This window comes from Chiloscyllium punctatum, chromosome 22, assembly GCF_047496795.1.
Source record: "Chiloscyllium punctatum isolate Juve2018m chromosome 22, sChiPun1.3, whole genome shotgun sequence".
Taxonomy (NCBI): Eukaryota; Metazoa; Chordata; class Chondrichthyes; order Orectolobiformes; family Hemiscylliidae; genus Chiloscyllium; species Chiloscyllium punctatum.
Genome location: NC_092760.1, coordinates 40,022,544 through 40,041,850, shown reverse-complemented (window position 1 = coordinate 40,041,850; position 19,307 = coordinate 40,022,544). Strand labels below are relative to the sequence as shown.

Below are 19,307 nucleotides of genomic sequence, written 5' to 3'. Positions count from 1 at the left end.
ACCAAGATACATGCTTGAACTATGCATTGGCAACAGCTTTTCTGTTGATCCCTCTACAGAGGCAGGCCCCATTGTTGTAGAAAAGTTGAAATGTTTTCCAGTTGCATTTATAGCAAAGGCCTGAAATTATTTTGCTTATGTCCAAATCTTGGATCCACAATCTTGAGTTAAAGAAAAATTCAGACCTTCACTCTGTCCCAACATTTATTTATGCCAAGCTATTGCCAAAGCCTTCCATCCATCTATATAAAATTCTTTGAAGGGAACAGGGAGGATTAAGTTTGCAGCATTAAACTCATGACAAAGATAGTTGATCAAACTTTTTTTTAAATCTGATGGTTTTATTCAATACATAGCTGCCTGCTCTACATAAATACTTAAGACATTAACAGCAGTGGAGGTGAGGAAGACAGTCATTACATGAAAGGTTCTCTGCAAGTCTGGCAATTCATGGGCAGAAGTGATCACAAGACAGTAGACAAGGATACTGCCCATTTCCTACAAGGGGCTACATGCAGCAAGTTTGCTTTAGTTACTGCTGTCGAGGAAGGCTAGAGGGGAGACGTTCAGAATTTCAGATCTTTCTGAATATCCCACAAGGTTGTAGCACTCTTTTGCAGCTGTGCTTCTTCATCTGGTTTCAGCACCATCTTCACAATATTAGAAATTCCATGGTTACCCAGAATACATGGAAGGCTCAGGAAAACTTCATTTTTGATACCATGTAAATTCTAGAGAAAGAATAGGATGATCAGAATATTGTGCTACTCAGTTAAGGTCATTTCAACTTTCCTCTTCCAGGATCTCATGCCTTCTTCCTACAAAGGCAGGCACAATTGACACAAACAGTTCAGTTGATAGTCATATTGCTCGCCAAATTCAAAGCATGCTTCTTACCTTAACCATTGTGGATACAGGGTGCACTTTATTCAGGTTTTTCATAATAGTGCCTACCATGTCTGCCACAGACATCCCAATAGCCCAGGAAGTGTATCCTTTCAATTTTATCACCTCATAAGCACTGTGGAAAAAGCAATAAAAAGTGAACTCCCCAATAAACAGTTCAGTGGTTTTCATTAATAGCTGGAAGTTACAGGAGAAAGTTTTCTTCCCCCCCACCACTTCCTCCTGTATCCAACAGGTACTGCTTCAGACCCAACTAACATTGTATATTTTAAATGAAAGGAATATCCCAACTTAAATATGCATACTGTATATAAACTCAGAGCTGGATGCTTTAACTAAGATGATTTGCCAAGCTGGAGGAATACCCTTTGTAAAGTGTATTTACCAAGTTGAAGTACACACAAAATGGACTGTTTTGTTTGTGCAATTTCCTGCTGAGAAATGTAAGTTTCCAATCATTTAACAATCTAGCAAAGGGCATTGCAGCAATATTTTCCAGTTCAGTTCAATTGTATTCCAACTAATTCATTTTTGGAAGGTCATCCTCCTCTCACTCTCTCTTCTTTCACAGGATGTGAGCTTTGTTTGTGATATTGGTGAGGAATATAGATTATCTGAAGGAGATCTCACGGTCCCGATAGAAACATTACATCAATGACATGTTTCCAACACTGATCGCATCTTTTGTTTAGTGATTAAAAGTGAACTCTGCTTACTGAAATGCTGCCAACAACAGTCCTGGACTGATGGAACCCAGGTACCATCTCCAAATGACTGACCTCCCACGCTCTCTCTCTCTCTCTCTCCCCCCACACACACTTTCCCTGGAGTGTACCCTAAACTGCCTTTACCCAGAACCTCTCCAACAATATCCTGTACAGGGCAGAAGTGGAACCTGTCAAAAAAGTTGCACTAAGAAGTTGTGTGTGCGCATGCTATTTGGAGACTTCATTAACATTCCAGTTAATGGCCACAATACAAGTTTGTCAGATCTCTCCAACTCTTACCTGTCCACCACATCCCTGTGCACCTTCTTCCAATTCTCTTTGTCTTTGTCAGTTCCTAGCTCAGGATGGAGTTCCTTCAAGTTCACACCTGCAACATTCATACCACTCCACACAGGCACTGTGATAAAACAAAACATCAAGGTGAATAAGTAACAGCACCAATATAATCTGCCAGTCGTCATATTGTTATGCAACAAAAAATACTCTTGACAAGTCTAAATGAAGTTTGGAAAACTGTTCTTTTGAGATGGAATGGAATTTACACTGTTCAACTCATTTGAAAGGATAAAATGACCAAACATGCCTGCTCCTTCTTCCAGCTGTGTTACATCATTATCCAAAGTCTTTTCAAGGGCATTTGAAGTACCATTATGATTTCACCATATAAAAAATATTACTGCATGGAAAGGACAGACGAGTTGTTGGAGTACTCATGATCCCCATCATCACCTGAAATTCAATTTGGTTCAGTTTCAACAAAGAAATATGTCCTTTTGAATTGGCTTAGATATTAATTTATTTTCAATGAAAAAACACCCCCCCCCCCCCTCAAACAAAGTGCAGGTTAGTAGGATCTGTGGGAGTCTGATGAAACATCACTGACCTGAAACTGAGTTTTTCTATCTCAACATGGTACCAGAGCAACTGAGTAGTTGTAGCATTTACTTTTGAGATTACATAACTGGTAGGAGAGGAGCACTAGGAGTCATGATGCTTCGCTAACATAACCAAACAGAACTGACTTGATAGGCGATCTGGTCTTTTTGTTATATGGTTTACAGAGCTCTGCAAAATAACCTTCAGCTCCCGAAGCAATTTAACAATGTGGTCTAAAACAGTGATCTGATGACCCTCAGCAATATGGAACTACAAACGTGTTCTAAAGTAGACATTGTATATATTTTTTTTTAAACTGACTGCAATCAATCCTGTACTTCTAAAAGATTATCCTCTACCAGATTTGTAATCTCATACAGGATTTCTAATTTTATCTTGGCTGAGATCTCCTAGTTTAAATTCCAGATAAAACAACTAGATTATATTACTTCAACCTTTCCACTTATTGCAGTTGAAAAAAATTACAATAGAATTGTCCACTGGTTCATGGGATGGGACAGAGCAACCCCTTGTCCTGAGAGTAAAGCCAAGTAGTTTGTCAGCCAAATAAATGTTGTTCACAAGTTATGCTCATTAGTGAAAGCTGCCAAAAATGTTTGCTAGTATTATTCAAAGTGACCGCATATCAGGCTGCAGACATTTTTGGAAACAAACTAAGTGAATCAGTGATAGAGCTATTTGTTTCCATGTTAAACAGCCAAATGACATTTGACCTACTTCAATTTCAACTGTAACCTTAAGTATAAATTGGACTGCCTCTTACACACATACCACTTGAGTCTCCATGTTCACCAATAACCCAGCCATGACAGCTGGAGCTGTGGATTCCTAATCTCTCTCCCATTAGGTATCGGAACCGAGCTGAGTCCAGGTTACAGCCACTGCCAATAACACGATGCATGGGAAGACCACTCAGCTTCCACGCCACATAGGTCAGAATGTCCACTAGTGGAAAAGAAAGAAACTTGTAATTACATAGAATAACCCTCAAAAGCAACTTCTTACCCTAGCCCTATCCCAAACCATACAGAGAAACATGTACTCAGTCTGTAGCTAAATAAGCAGTCTGCATTTCTCTAGAAAATGGATAACTTTGATAAAACAATGCTAGCAAATGACATTGGGATAAATTCTCCCATTCGTTTCACCTAGGTTGTCTGAAGGAGAAATACAAGATACGAGCACTCTGACTCAATAATGGTGCAACTCAAAAGGCCAATGGTCTACTACTCCCATTTCTCACTGCCACTAAACTTCCTGTTAATTCCAGCACATAAACAGTTAACAGCTGAACTATTTCATGGGATTACTGAAAAGGCTCATTTGCCTCCATTAGAGATTGATCCCTTTAATCTCATTTTAGCACATGACTGAACAGTAAGCTGAACCTGGAGTAGCTTTTGTTGTGGAGGCAGCTTTACCATGAATAGTTTGCAGTTTCCAGTGGTAGTGCTCTTTACTGTGAAAAGCTGGCTCTGCACATTCCATCAGGGAAGTTATTTTTCAGTCTTCTCCTGTACCCCACCAGCTCATTTTTACTCACAATCTCTTCATTCAGATTCCTCAGTGAGAGCCCATTTAAAAATGAAAGTAAATACCCACATCCAGATTGAGCCACCCTATTTTCTTAGTCTCCAAATTGCCAACCAGCAGCTTGACATCCCTGTACTGTCCATGTTGGGCTATAATACATATTGCAGGCTGAAGAGACTGCTCCTGAAGTCAAAGTGTAAGTAAAATTGAAAGGCCAAAATTGAAAAAGCACCTGTAGCAAGTAAACCTGAAGGTGGTGTATATGCAAGGCAGCGCCTATAGACAAAATCTTGAATCAAGTACACTACAGACAGAAATGAAACTCTTCAAACTCAGGCAGTGTCCAAAAATCATCAGATTCAATCTAACAAAGTAGTCAGGGAAGCAAAGATAGAACACTTGTGTTTTGATGAAGGTAGCTTTGTCTGTCGATACTAACTTGCAAAATTGTGGACAGGCAGGACTTTTTACATATCAGAACAAACACTAACATATATAACAATGGCAAGGGTGTAGAGATGGTCAATTAGATTGGGCTTGAAAAATAATAACTTTACTAATAGATGCCATTACTAATAGGGTGAAGCTTTGAGTTACCATGCAAGGAAAAGCCATTACAGGAGAAGTGCAGACATTAAAACATGGAGGAGTGAAACTTTAAAAAAACTACTAGAGGCATGTCAAAGTAGAGTTGGGCTGTCATAACAAATAAAGGAAGACAAATAAAGACAGTGGTGTAGTTTTGTCACAAAGTATGTCAATGATGTAAACCAAGCCAAAGCTGACTGAAGGATTTTAAAACCAATGAAAGTAAATGTGGAATTAGCTGGCAGTGAAATATTAACAAACCAAAGAGATTAAATCTGGAATAGTGAGGATTACTGGGTCAAGGATGGCTCCAACTGAAGCTGTTAATGCCTTATAGTTATTAACTTTAAAAATTCAATTTTATGCAAACCATTTCATAGTAGATCATAAAAGTAATTGGTCCTTAAGATATAGGAGGCAACTTCAGAAAGGAAATTATATCACAGCAAAGTAGAACTTAAACAATTATCCAACCCCAAGATGGAGAAAATGCAATCCTTTTTCTAACTGTGATTAAGCACAATTATGGTCAAACTTTGTGTCCTGTTACAAAATGCTCACCTGGATTGGATACAACCAGTATGATGCAATCTGGGCTGTTCTTGACGATGTCAGGAATTATATGTTTGAAGATATTCACATTACGTTGAACAAGATTCAAGCGGCTCTCACCCTCCTGCTGCCGAGCACCAGCTGTGACCACAACCAGCTTGGATCCAGCGGACACGCTGTAATCTGCCAAATTAATAACAGTTACATTAACATTTAGTGGTGTTACACACCTCATTGTTGCAAACTATCAAGGTAAACAACAGCACCATATTTGAGTTCCCTATTACACAATATTTGCACATGCATCAACATTCTGGCCCTAAACCCCAGGCCTTAGGCCCATAAACAAAGTTCCTATTTCATCATTAGAAGGCTGACAGACTTTAAAGCCTTTACACAAACCACAGAAAAGAAACAGACCAGTCTATACTTCACAGTTGGAGTCTTCTACCACTCACTCAATCATAATTGTGAAGACTCAAGAGGTAGCCACTCAGCCCTTCATGCCTGCACACGCTCTTCAAATGAGCATCATTACTCCTTCCTCTAACCCATTTCTCCACCTTCCCACCTCGGATGTTTGTGCATGCACTGCTATTTATTGTTGGCACAACGCAAAGCCTGGTTACATGTTAACCCATTACTTCCGTGTGCACTCAATAATTATGTACTTTGTCTTCCCACTGATCTTGTACTCACCCTTGCCAGACACAATCTTGTGAGTGCGAAGGAAGAGGCTACCATGTTGCAAATCCATCATCTCACCCTTTAATTTGTCCTCCATTACATCCACCAGAGCCACCTCATCTGCTAGGTCCTGAAGCAAACAACAATATTGGTTACAGCTATCTTGAAGGCAATATCTAATTCCATAAACTGCAAAGTTTAATATTCTTGAAAAAAATGGCAGATTAGATCTCAAGTAGGTGAATCCTAGCCAACTAGTACTCTTGCAGAAAGCTAGGGGTTTAAGCTGTCTGTCAGGTTACACCCATGTCTCAAACTCAGAAGATTGCAGATTTAAGTTTTATTGTACAGAATGGAACACAGAAGTCTGGGCCCATATTCTGAGTATTTCACTGTTAGAGATTCATTCTTGTACAGGAGATATTACACCAAGGTCCTGCCGGCTCTCATGCACATGAAAATCCTTTGCTATCATTTCAAAGAAACTCCAGAGAGTTAACAGTGGGGGTCCTAGTCAATATTTATCCCTCAAGTCAACATCAAAAAACAGACTATGCACCTTTTAGCATATTGATATTCTGGCAGCTGTGTCCAAAGTGACTACTGAATTTCCTATACTATTACAGTGCTTGTGCTTCAAGAGTACTTGTTCTCAGTAAGGCACTTGGGATCTCTGAGGTGTGAAAGATACTATATAAATGCAAAGGAGTAGCATAAGCACTACAACATGTCGCAGTTTCCCTGCAAATTAAAGTGGGATATGTTAGCTGAAATTGATGCTTCTGCAAATTCTCTCAGCAAAAACATGAGGTTACACAATTGTTTCTGTAGTGTAGTGATTATTACGTTCACTGTTAGGATTCGGCACTCTCCCTGCCATGGCCTGGGTTCAATTTCTGGTCAGGGAAGTACTTTTAAGTGGAGTCACAGGTAGACAGGATGGTGAAGGTGGCGTTTGGTATGCTTTCCGTTATTGGACAGAGCATTGAGTAGAGGAGTTGGGAAGTCACATTGTGGCCATGCAGGACACTGGTTAGGCCACTTTTGAAATAGTGTGTGCAATTCTGGTCACTTATAGGATGGATTTTGTGAAACTTGAAAGGGTTCAGAAAAGATTTACAAGGATGTTGCCAGGGTTAGAGGATTTGGGCTATAGGGAGAGGCTGAGTAGGCTGGGGCTATTTTCCCTGGAACATCAGAAGTGGAGGGGTGACCTTACAGAGATTTATAAAATCATGAGGAGCATGGATAGGGTAAATAGACAAGGTCTTTTCCCTGAGGTGGGGGGACGAGTCCAGACCTAGAGGGCATAGATTTAGGGTGAGGGGGGAAAGATTTAAAAGGGATCTAAGAGGCAACTTTTTCATACAAAGGGTGGTGCATGTATGGAATGAGCTACCAGAGGAAGTGATGGAGGCTTGTACAATTACAACATTTAAAAGGCATTTAGATTTATGAATTGGAAGAGTTGGGGGAGAAATGGGCCAAGTGCTAGCAAATGGGACTAGATTATATTAGGATATCTGATCAGCATGGATGAGTTGGACGGAAGGATCTGTTTCTGTGCTGTTCATCTCTATGACTCTATAAACTAGCAAAATACTCCATACTCAAAGGCCTCAATATGACCACTGAGGCAAGGGAAGAGGCTGGACTACATCTTTAGTCAACACAAGGTGATATTTATGGAAAATCAAAGTACTCAAAACCATTCAACCATATAGACAGGATAGTTAAAGGCACTTAGCATGCTTGCCTTCATTGAGTATAAGAGTTGGGAAGTCATGTTGAGGTTGTACAGAACATTGGTGAGGCCCCTTTTGGAATACTGTGTCCAGTTCTAGTCAGCCAGTTACAGAAACAATATTAAGCTAGAAAGGGTTCTGAAGAGCTTTACCATGATGTTGTTGGGTATGGCACATTTGAGTTGTAAAGAAAGACTGGACAGGTTGTGACTTTTTTCACTGGAGCATAGGAAGTACAGAGGTGACCTTATAGAAGTTTATAAAATAATGAGGGCCATAGATAGAGTTCATGCTAGTTGGCTTTTGCCCAGTATGGGGGATTTCAAGAGTAGTGGATACATCCATTTCAAGAGTACATCCAGTAAGGGGCATAATTTTTTAAAGGTGAGAGGAGAGAGATTTAATAAAAACATGAGGGGTGATTTTTTTTTAAACAAAAACAGTGGTTCAATATGTGGAATCAACTTCCTGAGCAAGTGGTAGATATGGGTGCAATTACAATGTTTAAAAGGCATTTGAATAAGTAAATGAATAGGAAAGGTTCGGAGGGATATGTGCCAACAGCAGGCAGGGGGGATTAGTTTACTTTGGGATTATATTCAGCATGGTTGATCCAAAGAGTCTGTTTCCATACTGTATGACTATGTGATAATACTCCATGGCACACAAGATCATCCATCCTTGGAGGATCTCAGAACTGCAGAAATCTCACATTGCTTTCCAAGAGCAGTCCCTGAAGGGTAATCCCATCTAAATAAGAAAAACTAGCAACTCCAAATGATCTACCACATCCAAAATCCATCTTACCTTTAACAAGATGCTTATAGCACATGCCATTCCTACTGCACCCACACCAACTATTGTTATTTTGTTGTGTGACTGACTGGGCTGTGTTGTCGCCAAATGCCCAATCAGCTTCTCCTTGAGGGATGCCATTTTTGCTGCTAAAGGAGAAAAGATATTCACATCAGTCTAACATACACTTTATATACATTCCAAGAAGCACACTATTATAAAATCAGGAAGGAGAATTGTTAAATATTGAAGTCCAACGATCTCTGCAATGTGTATGAACACACCATTATTTTATTTAATTATATAACAAATTAGATAAAACAAGTTTGTAACAAGCTGAAAACTTCAATTTAAAAGATACACTCTCTGGTACGTCTGTCCAGATTGGCTTGCTGAAACATCACAGTCTGAATGATTCAATTAATTAATTTACTCTATTTGATTTGTATAGATCTTGATATGGTTGCCTTAGAAATTGCTTTTAGAAAGAATACCAAGCTCAAATTACACTTCATCTTTCCAGCATTCCTCACAATAATACTTTCAGCAAGGCTTTGAAATTACGTCAAAAGCTATTAGCTCCCAAAATAGGAAAAGGGGCTCCCAAAATGAACAGAAAGTTTGCCAAAGGTGGTTGTCCTTGAATTTCTATGAGGAGGGTTTCAATTGCTTCTACAAACACTAGCGTTCCAGCCATCTGTTCACTTCTTGAACAATATTTTCTGAACCTTCTTCACAGTAAATAACTCTTAGCTTCTCTATACTATAACTCTGGTCTCTTAAATCAGATATTTATTCAGTACCTGGATCTCTTTACAATCACTGACCTAAATTATTTGCAGAGTTCAGGTGTGGCAGTACAAGTTTTTTTTCCCCTATAGACTTGCCACTTAAGATTCGTTTTATCTCTGGCTGGTAATGCATTCCAAAATCTGACTCACCTTCACTGCTACTGCTACACAGTACTGCTGGTTTCAATAAGCTTTCCATCAACAGCATTCAATCCCTCTCCAATGATATTCTGCAGGTTAGGGTAATGTAATTTATATTATACTGCTCATTCCACTTACCTCATCTCATTAAATTGCATTTGTCCACATTGATTATTATTTGCAACTATTTTCCCAATCTATTTAGATCCATTTTATTTTTGGCTTCTCACGTCACATTCTGAAACTCCAGACATTCACCTCAGCCTATCCAAAGCCTAAACCTGTTATTACGGGTAGAATGTTTTATGTTCCTGGCAGCCACCCTGCACATGCTTACATCTCCAGTGTTTTATGTTATATATGGATTTAGCGAATTGAAGCTGTTCACAATTCATCATTTCCAGGTGTCTGTGACTTCATGGGGTAGATTATATTTATTTGGGAGCAATAGTTACATTTTCTTTCCTTAGCTCCTCTCCAAATTTTTGTCAATGATCTTAAATCTGTGCTCTAATTACTGTTCAATTGCCACAGACTCCAGAACCAGAGTACGTATGAAGGTTACAGTAGGGAAAGTGCAGCTTTGAATAGTACATTCCAGATGCCTGAAGGATCAGTTAGGGAGACCACTCGAGCCTTGTCATTTATGCACCAACCCTCACTGTAACAGTTCTATTCTCATAACCCAACATAACCAGCATACAACTACAGCTTGGTTGCCCTACAATATTTAGTCCAATTCAAAACGGTCCTCCTCTTTATGATGCTTTTGCACATACCATCCACTGGATGAAAATCAGGTTTCGTATGTCAGCCGATATTCAGCTGTACTTCTATCACCACACTGAATTCAGTGGTTTGCAACGTTAAATAATATCAATTTATAGATGCAAAGCTTTCTCCAGCTCAATAGTCAAATTATTTTCCACTATGCCAACCACTTCAAACTACTTCCCCACTCCAACATTTCCACACCCCCAACCATAGTGACATTGTTCTTCCCAACTGCTTAGCAATACTCAGTGGAAATGGTATTTTGCTCCAATTTGGGTTTCAAATTTCAGAATTAACAGATTTCCAAGACTGTCCAATTCCATCTCTCATCTCTATCCCCAGCAATCCCATACCCCATGATTATGCCTTGACCATTTCCAGGTACAACTTCCCTAATGTTCCATTGATAAATGCTAATGTTTAAATTATATAACTGTATCAAAAACTGGCACTTTAGCTCCTTTTATCCATCATCCATTTTGGATATTGTAACCCTCCACTTGGTTTTAAAAATCAGCCTACCCTACATATCCTTCACTGTTAGGTACCCAAGAAACCACCCAACCACCATTTTACAAGCACACGGATCTTCCAACCCAGACCTGGTATCTAGTTCTTCTCATCTTTTCCCTACATTGTCAATCAGCCATCCATTCAACTAAACTAACCAACCAACCACTTTGCAACACAGAGACAAGTTGTAACTGTTCAGAAACTCTGGAATCTCACGATTTATATAAATTATTAAATAAGAAACAGTACCTCTGTAGTTAATGCCCACCTCCATTAAACTGTTGGAAATACCGTATCATAAAAAATACAATGAACAATAACTTTCATGAAAACTCCTTTATTATCTTCACTCAAAAAATAACTATGGGATAAGCAGTAGCAAAGTGCAAATTTTGATGATGCATGTCTAACTCGAGGTTAGTTGTACTTGCATGGCAGGGAAGGGAGGGAGTGGAGAGATAAAATAGGAAGGAAATGTGAGAAAAAAAAATGTAAGCCAGCTAAACTGAATCATTTCTGGAGGGTGGTGGTTCTGGAATCTACATAATTTGGTAACATTGCACAATTGCCAATTGACATCAGTCCAATGAGAAAGGAAGAAGAAATTTCAGCAGGCAGTTACACAAAACCAAAAAAAGCACAGTCATTATTGCATAAACACCATTTCACTCAACTAAATTGCTTTTGCAAACACAGTTAACAGATAAATTGGCTGAGGTGTCACCTACAGTCTTCTGAAATAAGCAGTGAACCAGATGGCCAGGAATAATCAAAGATTTCATTTAAATGTCCATTCTGCAATTTTCCTGTTCCCAAGACAGCAATACATGAAGTTAAGCACTAACATGAATTCCCAGTTAAAATCTAACTGTTATACTTAAAATAATTAACATTCTGCCATTGTCATTGGCACATTGGCGGGGAAAGCTGTAAAGAACAGTGGAAGGTGACTCATCAACACCTTGTAATAAATCTTGTGATAGTTTTACATTGATATTATCACCAATCTTAACTTTAAAGGGTGAATTGCACATCAACAGAATCCTGAATTTTATTTCGTCAGCAAATGATTAGGGCTCAAAATGTAGCCTTGCATCCTGCTGTAATTAACAGCTTCAATAAACTAACAGGTGACACAAGGTTTTTGAAAACTGGATATACACAACTGGAAATAATTGTTTCTTGTTCCAAAGATGCAGGCAGATCCACTGTGTATTACCAGCACTGACTTATTGCAGGTTTCCAGATTCTGCAACATTTTGCTTACTTAAGTGTACAACAAGATTTAAAAGGGCAGTTTGATGTAACTAAACAGGAAGGCAATTTTGATCATATCTTAAATTTTCTTGTATACCCTGCTTTTGTAGAATGCTCCATGCAGCATGACAAATGAATGAGATTGAAAAAGAAAATGTAATTTAAAAATGTTGGATTAAATTTCTTTTGGACATCTATTGTATTTTTAATTTTTCTTAAAATAATACAATTGCATGAATATTTGAAGACAAAGCCTATATAAAAAGAATTCATGCAAATGAAAGGAAATAAGCTTACAGCATGAATACCTTCAGTGGGCCAACAAGTTCCTTTCTCTGATATAATTTTCTTGCCATAAGAGTTACCTGACCCCATTGGGCAACTCTAACCGAAGATCTTGACTCAGCAGGCTTTCATTTATTCAAAAGAAAATCACAGAAACTTTGGCTCTATTTAATTAGGAGTACAAACATACAATAAAATTGTCGATTCAAACTTTTACTTTGAAAACCAGGCCCAGTGAGACAGCAAGCAGAAGCAGGAAGAATCCCAAGATTTGACAATGGAAAGTTTTCAAGTCAGTGATTCACAGGGCAGTTAAAAAAAATATCCAATAGACAGCAGTGTTTGTATTCATAAAGAAGTCATAATAGTAGTTAACCAAGTTCACTTTTTGCTTCAAGCTTTTGTCTCAAAATTCCACTCCATAATCATTTCACTTGAGGGAAACTTTGCATTAATCCTGAGTTTTCAGAAATATAAATCCACCATCACTATTGTGTAGAAATAAAAATTTACTATGTGTGTTAATTGTTGCCTTGATCACCACCAAGGCTAATGCCTTGGAAGTTAAAAACCAAAAAAATCTACTAAATTCCTCAAAGTAAAAGACTTCTGATTTCTATCAGTTCAGTTATTTTGAATTCCTCATGAAAATAAGGATACAGCAGTAAATGCTAGTTATGCTTAGCTTTTAAAAAAATGTTTAGTCACTCATATTCAATCTAGACAGATGTCTGTAGTCCTCATTAGTTGCCTGAAAATGGTCAAAACTGCACAAAACCATTTTCCTCATTTCATTGTGTCTCCTGGGATAATATCAAATTACTTCACAGAGTTCTGGATGTAGGTTTGCTCACTGAGCTGGAAGGTTCATTTTCAGACATTTCGTCACCATACTAGGTAACATCAGCAGCGTGCCTCCGGATGAAACACTGATGGTATGGCCTGCTTTCTATTTATGTGTTTAGGTTTCCTTGAGTTGGTGGTGTCATTTCCTGTTTTTTCTTAGGGGGTGGTAAATGGGATCCAAGTCAATGTGTTTATTGATTTTGTTTTGTGTCACCAAATAAAGTACAGCTGTTTATTCATCTCACTTGTGTTTGTGGAATCTTACAAAATGAGTGCCAGTGTAATTCATTAGGAGTAGGGCTCTTTGGGCATTGATCAGGTCAACACATTGACTTGGATCCCATTTCCCATCCCCTCGGAAAAAACAGGAAATAATGTCACCAACCCAAGGAAACCTAAACCGAAATAGAAAGCAAGCCATAAAACCAGTGCTTCATCCAGAGGCTTACTGATGATGCTACCTAGTATGGTCACGAAACATTTGAAAACAAACCTTCCAGCTCAGTGAGCAAAACCTACATTCAGAACCTCAACCTGAGCTACAAATTTTCTCAAAACTTGCTAATTCACAGTTTTGGAAACAAATTTGAGCACTGGAAGAGCAAACTACTGCAGATGCTAGAATCTGCACTGAAAACAAAAAGGATGTCATTGGGCTTGGAAGACTGGAGTTTTAAAGAAAGGCTAGAACTTTTTCCCACTGAAGCGTAGGAGGTTGAGAGGAGACCTTACAGAAGTTTATAAAGTAACGAGGGGTATAGGTAGAGTTAATGGTAGATGTTCTTGATGGGGGATTTTGAGACAAGAGGGCATATTTTTAAAGGTGAGAGGCAAAAAATTTTAAAACGACATGAGGGGCTTTTTTTTAAAACAGAGGGTGGTTTGCACGTGGAATGAACTTCCTGAGGAAGTGGTGGATGTGGATACAAATATAATGTTTAAAAGACATTTGGACAAGTAACATTTGATAAGTACATAAATAGGAAAAGCTTGGAGAGATATGGGCCAGCAGCAGGCACGTGGGACTAGTCCAGTTTGAGATTTATTCTCAGCATGGACTGGTTGGACAGAAGGATCTATTTTCGTGCTGTATGAATCTACATCACAGCGGGTCAGGCAACATCCATGGAGAGACAGCAGCCTAATGTTTCGAGTCTACATGACTCTTCGTCAGAGCTCAAACATGGGAATTCACCATCAACTGTATGATTTCGAACTACAGTAGGTAGGTAGGTATCCAACCCAGGCAGGAAAGCCACCTCGGCTGCATGTGCCGCAGCATCTTACAACATGCACGTGTCCCGCGTTTCACAGCAGAGGGCAGCGTTCGCATTCCGCAGATGCTGCCAGGCGCAAGAAAGGCAGGACCCGAGGCGAGAGAAAAACGCGACCATCGCCTGTCAGCAGCAAGGTCACGGAGAGGACTCAATCGCATCTATTTCTGAACCCTTCCTCCCAACGCGACTTCCAAATTGCGGTGGAGATTATCAGCGCTGTTTCGATTTACAGGAAAGGACAGCCCCGGCTCCGCCATCTCACCAAGAACAACACTCTACACAATAATTACATCAATTTAGCATTTTAAGAAGCTGCACTACCAATAGACAAATGCAATTGGATAAGACTTAGAATGCTGCTAAAAGAGTGACACAATCACTTTAGCAGTAATGTAACAGAGTAAAATGTATCCCTTTGTATCACAATACCAATACACACACATTCAATTTTATACATGACGTGATACAGCACTTTGTGCATAACATTAAATGTAATGCAAGTATAACATTTTGTATTAAATAGGGATGCAACATTTACTATGTCGGAAACATAGTGGTTGATCAAATATAATTGCTCAATGGCTGTAATTCTAAATTGCTACATGTCTCGCTACAACTTACCACTTCGTTAATGTCTCCTCTCACCAAGATCTGCTGTAGGCCACTCCTACCCCTGACAGCCTCTATTTATAGGCTGCGTCATAATGCGTCACGTGCTTATCTACATATGATGCTGCGAAGGCGGGTCAGACCAGACAATGATTGACAAGATATTGGATCGTGTCTGCATGCACGTACTATAAAGCGAGCAAGTGGTCACAGTCGAGGATTCTAGGGGGAAATTGAATGTATATGTTATCGCGTAGTCATGATGAACCTCCCTGGAAAACCATTACAGATGCTCACCCTTCTGCTGGACGCACGTCCAATTGAATTGTGAATGAAAAGTGTGGTGTCGCAACCCATTCACACCCATCTGCGTAATTCTCGAACAGATATAACTTAAGTACTAGGCAGATGAGTTCCTGATAGAAAATTAATGAAGTTGGAAGGAGCAGTAAAATCAACGTTTCGGGTAAAAGCCCTTCATCAGGAAGAAAGGCAGGGCTTTTGCCCGAAACGTCGATTTTCCTGCTCCTCAGATGCTGCCTGAACTGCTGTGCTCTTCCAGCACCACTAATCCAGGATCTGGTTCCTAGCATCTGCAGTCATTGTTCTTACCGCGGATCAAATTATCAGTCGCGTTCCAAATTTTTCACTTTTTGCCAGTGCACTTCACCACTTACTCAACAGCAACCTGCATTTACAAAATGCTTTTCACACAGTAACATGTCTAAAGGCGATTCACCGATGTGACAATCTGTCGCACTCAAAGGATTGAGGAACATAGTGAACTCAAAAGTGTAAAGAGTGTGATTAGTTAAGATGGAGGTTGACGTTAACCAATTATGAAAAACCAGTTACACATGCAGAAGCTGAGAAAAGCACAGATCTCTCGCTAAGAAAGTTAGCATGGTATATTTATAGTAGGCAATTAGGGTTGTAGGTGAAAGGCAAAATGAATAGAACAAGATTCTGAGAGGAAGGGTGTCAGAAGAATGTAGAAAAATATGATTTGGTGATAAAAGTCACACTAATGTGGGGTAAGTGCTGGAAGCTTCTTTAATGGGAACATTTTTTTAATTCGTTTGTGTGATGTGGGTGTCATAGGCGAGAGTGCCAGAGGCCAATTTAAATTGACCACTTTACTGTGGGTCTGCAGTCACATCTTAGTCAGACCAGGTAAGGACAGCAGATTTCCCTCCTTTAAGTGAACTAGTGAACCAGATGAGATTTTATGACATGGTTATCATTAGGCTAATTTTTTTTTAAACTGATTTCAGATTACACCATAAGAACTAGGAGCAGGAGTAGGCCGACTCACTCTTTGAGTCTGCTTTGCCAATCAATAAGCTCATGGCTGATCTTTTCATTGTCTCAGAACCACTTACACGCACTCTCAGCATATCCTTTAATTCCATTATTGTTCAAAAAAAAATCTACCTTAGCTTTTAAAACTTTTACTGAAGTAGTGTCAACTACTTCACTGGGTAAGGAATTCCATAGAATTACAACCCTCTGGGTGAAGAAGTTCCTCCTCAATTCAGTCCTAAATCTGCTCCCTCTAATCTTGAGGCTATGCCCTCTAGCCCTGGTTTCACCTGCCAGTGGAAACATCCTCTCTACGTCTATCTTACCTATTCGCTTCATAATTTTATATGTTTCTATAAGATCCTCCCTCATTCTGCTGAATTCCAATGAATATAATCTCAGTCTCTCTTCATAAACCAACCCCCTCAATTCTGGAATCAACCTAGTCAAACTCCTTTGCACACCCCCCCCCCCCCCCCCCCGCCTTTTCAAATAAGGAGACCAAAACTGCACGCAGTATTCCAGCTGTGGCCTCACCAGCACCCTGTATAGCTGCAACATAACCTCCCTGCTTTTAAACTCAATCCTTTTAGCAATGAAGGACAAAATTCCATTTGCCTTCTTAATAACCTGTTGTACCTGCAGACCAACCCTCTGTGATTCATGCACAAGGACATCCAGGTCCCTCTGCACAGCAATTTCTTTACCATTCAAGTAATAATCCTTTTTACTGTTACTCCTACCAATATGGATGACTTCACATTTATTAACATGTATTCCATCTGTCAGACCTTTTGCCCACTCACTCAAGTGTCTATGTTCCTCTGCAAAGTTTCACAGTCCTCTGGCACACTTTGCTCTGCCACTCATCTTAGTGTCATCTGCAAACTTTGACACGCTATTCATGGTCCCCAACTCCAAATCATCTATATAAATTGGGAATAATTGCGGTCCCAACACCGATCCTGAGGCACACCACTAGTCACTGATTGACATTTCAGGCAAAAGCCCTTCATCAAGAATCAGGTTTTTGCCCGAAATGTCGATTCTCCTGCTCCTCGGATGCGGCCTGATTTGCAGTGCTTTTCCAGCACCACACTCTCAACTCTAATCTCCAGCGTCTGCAGTCCTCACTTTTGACTAGTCCACGATTGCCAGCCAGAATAGCACTCATTTATCCCCACTCTTTGCTTCCTGTTAGTCAACCAATCTTCTATGCATGCTAATACTTTGTCCATAACGCCATGCATCCTTCTCTTATGTAGCAGCCTCTTGTGCAGCACCTTGTCAAAGGCCTTTTGGAAATCTAGGTACACCACATCCAATGGGTTCCTGTTGTCCACCTTGCTCATAATGCCTTCGAGGAATTCCAAAAGATTTGTTAAGCATGACCTATCCTTCATGAACCTATGATGCGTCTGCCCAATGGGACAATATCTATCGGGATGCCTTGCTATTTCTTTCATGATAATAAACTCAAGTATTTCCCCACTACAGAGATTAAGCTAACCTGTCTATAATTCCCCTTCGTTTGTCTACCTCACTTTTTAAACAGAGACGTCACATTTGCTGTTTTCAAATCTGTTGGGACTGCCCCAGAGTCCAGCGAATTTTGGAAAATTATCACCAGTGCACTTGCTATTTCTCCTGCCATCTCTTTTAGTACCCTAGGATGCATTCCATCAGGGCCAGGAGACTTGTCTACCCTTAGCTCCATTAGTTTGCCCAACACTACCTCTTCCATAATAATGATTGTTTCCAGGTCCTCACCTACCTTTGTCTCTTTGGACAATTACTGGCATGTTATTAGTGTCCTCCACTGTGAAGACCAACACAAAACACCTGTTCAATGCCTCGGCCATTTCATCACATCCCATAAATGCCCTTTCTCATCCTTGAAAGGACCAATGTTTACTTTAGCCACTCTTTTTCATTTTATATATTTATAGAAACTTTTGCTATCTGTCTGTATATTCTGTGCTTGTTTTTTCTCATGTTCTATCTTACTTTTCTTTTTTGTGGCTTTGTGTTGACCTTTGGGGTTTTCCCAATCTTCTAGTTTCATGCTGTTTTTGGCCACTTTGTATTCCTTCTCTTTCAATTTGATAGCCTCCCTTATTTCCTTAGACACCCATGGCAGATTACTCCTTTTCCTACAGTCCTTTCTTTTCACTGGAATATAATTTTGCTGAGTACTTTGAAAAATGGCTTTGAAAGTCCTCCACTGCTCATCAATTGTCCCATCATAAAATCTTCGTTTCCAGTGTGCTTTAGCGAAGTCCTCAACCATTCTATTTTGGTCTCCCTTGTTTAAGCAATGGACCCTGGAATTAGATTTTATCTTCACACTCTCTATTTGTATTCTAAATTCAACCAAACTGATTGCTCCTTCAAAGAGGATCCCTGAATATGAGGTTATTAATTATTTGTGTCTCATTACACAGGACCAGATCTAGGATAGCTTGCTCCCTCGTTAGTTCTATTACATACTGTTCAAGAAAACTATCACGGATACAATCAACAAACACCTCCTCAAGGCTACCCTGACCAAGCTGGTTCAACCAATTGACACGTGGATTAAAATCCCCCATGATAATTGCCAGACCATTTTTACAGGAATTAGTTATTTCTTTGTCTATTGCTCACCCCAATGTTATTTGCTGGCCTATAGCCTATGCCTATCAGTGACATTTTCTTCTTAGAATTTCTAATTTCCACCCAGATGGATTCAAGCTTATTCTCCACAGAACCGATATCATTTCTCAGCACTGCCCTGATGTCATCCTTGAATATCAGAGCTACACCACCTCCCTTACCTTCCAGTCTGTCCTTCTGAATAGTCTGATACCGCTGGATATATAACTCCCAGTCGTGACCATCCTGTAACCATGTCTTCATAATGGCTGCTAAATCATATTCAACCTTGTTACAAATGCTACAAGCGTTCAGCTAACTTTCTTACATATGATTTCCAACATCTCTAATAATATCTCCTGAGTTATTCTTCCTTTTTACTTCTGTCATAGTCTGCCTTGAACTTAAACCCTGCTGCACACATGCTTACCTTTTTATTTACCATCA

The 19,307-nt window shown here is 39.5% G+C and overlaps 1 protein-coding gene across 1 annotated transcript; it reads right to left on the bottom strand.

Annotated features, from left to right (window-relative positions):
• Nucleotides 1-320: 320 nt before the first annotated feature.
• Nucleotides 321-15,066, bottom strand: ldha (lactate dehydrogenase A4). The gene is made up of 8 exons (XM_072592092.1): nt 14,937-15,066; nt 8,444-8,580; nt 5,904-6,021; nt 5,214-5,387; nt 3,303-3,476; nt 1,914-2,031; nt 898-1,021; nt 321-731 (listed from the first exon to the last, which is right to left on the bottom strand). The coding sequence occupies exons 2-8, from the start codon at nt 8,570-8,572 to the stop codon at nt 567-569; spliced, it is 1,002 nt and encodes a 333-aa protein (XP_072448193.1). The 5' UTR covers nt 8,573-8,580; nt 14,937-15,066; the 3' UTR covers nt 321-566.
• Between the last annotated feature and the right edge of the window lie 4,241 nt (nt 15,067-19,307).

Excerpts from the sequence above, each read along its gene's own strand:
- ldha (XM_072592092.1), bottom strand. The coding sequence starts at position 8,572 with ATGGCATCCCTCAAGGAGAAGCTGATTGGGCATTTGGCGACAACACAG. Across the intron at positions 5,388-5,903 it reads CAAGATTGTGTCTGGCAAGG|ATTACAGCGTGTCCGCTGGA; the intron begins GTGAGTACAAGA and ends TTAATTTGGCAG. Across the intron at positions 1,022-1,913 it reads CACAGGGATGTGGTGGACAG|TGCTTATGAGGTGATAAAAT; the intron begins GTAAGAGTTGGA and ends CTTTTTCCACAG.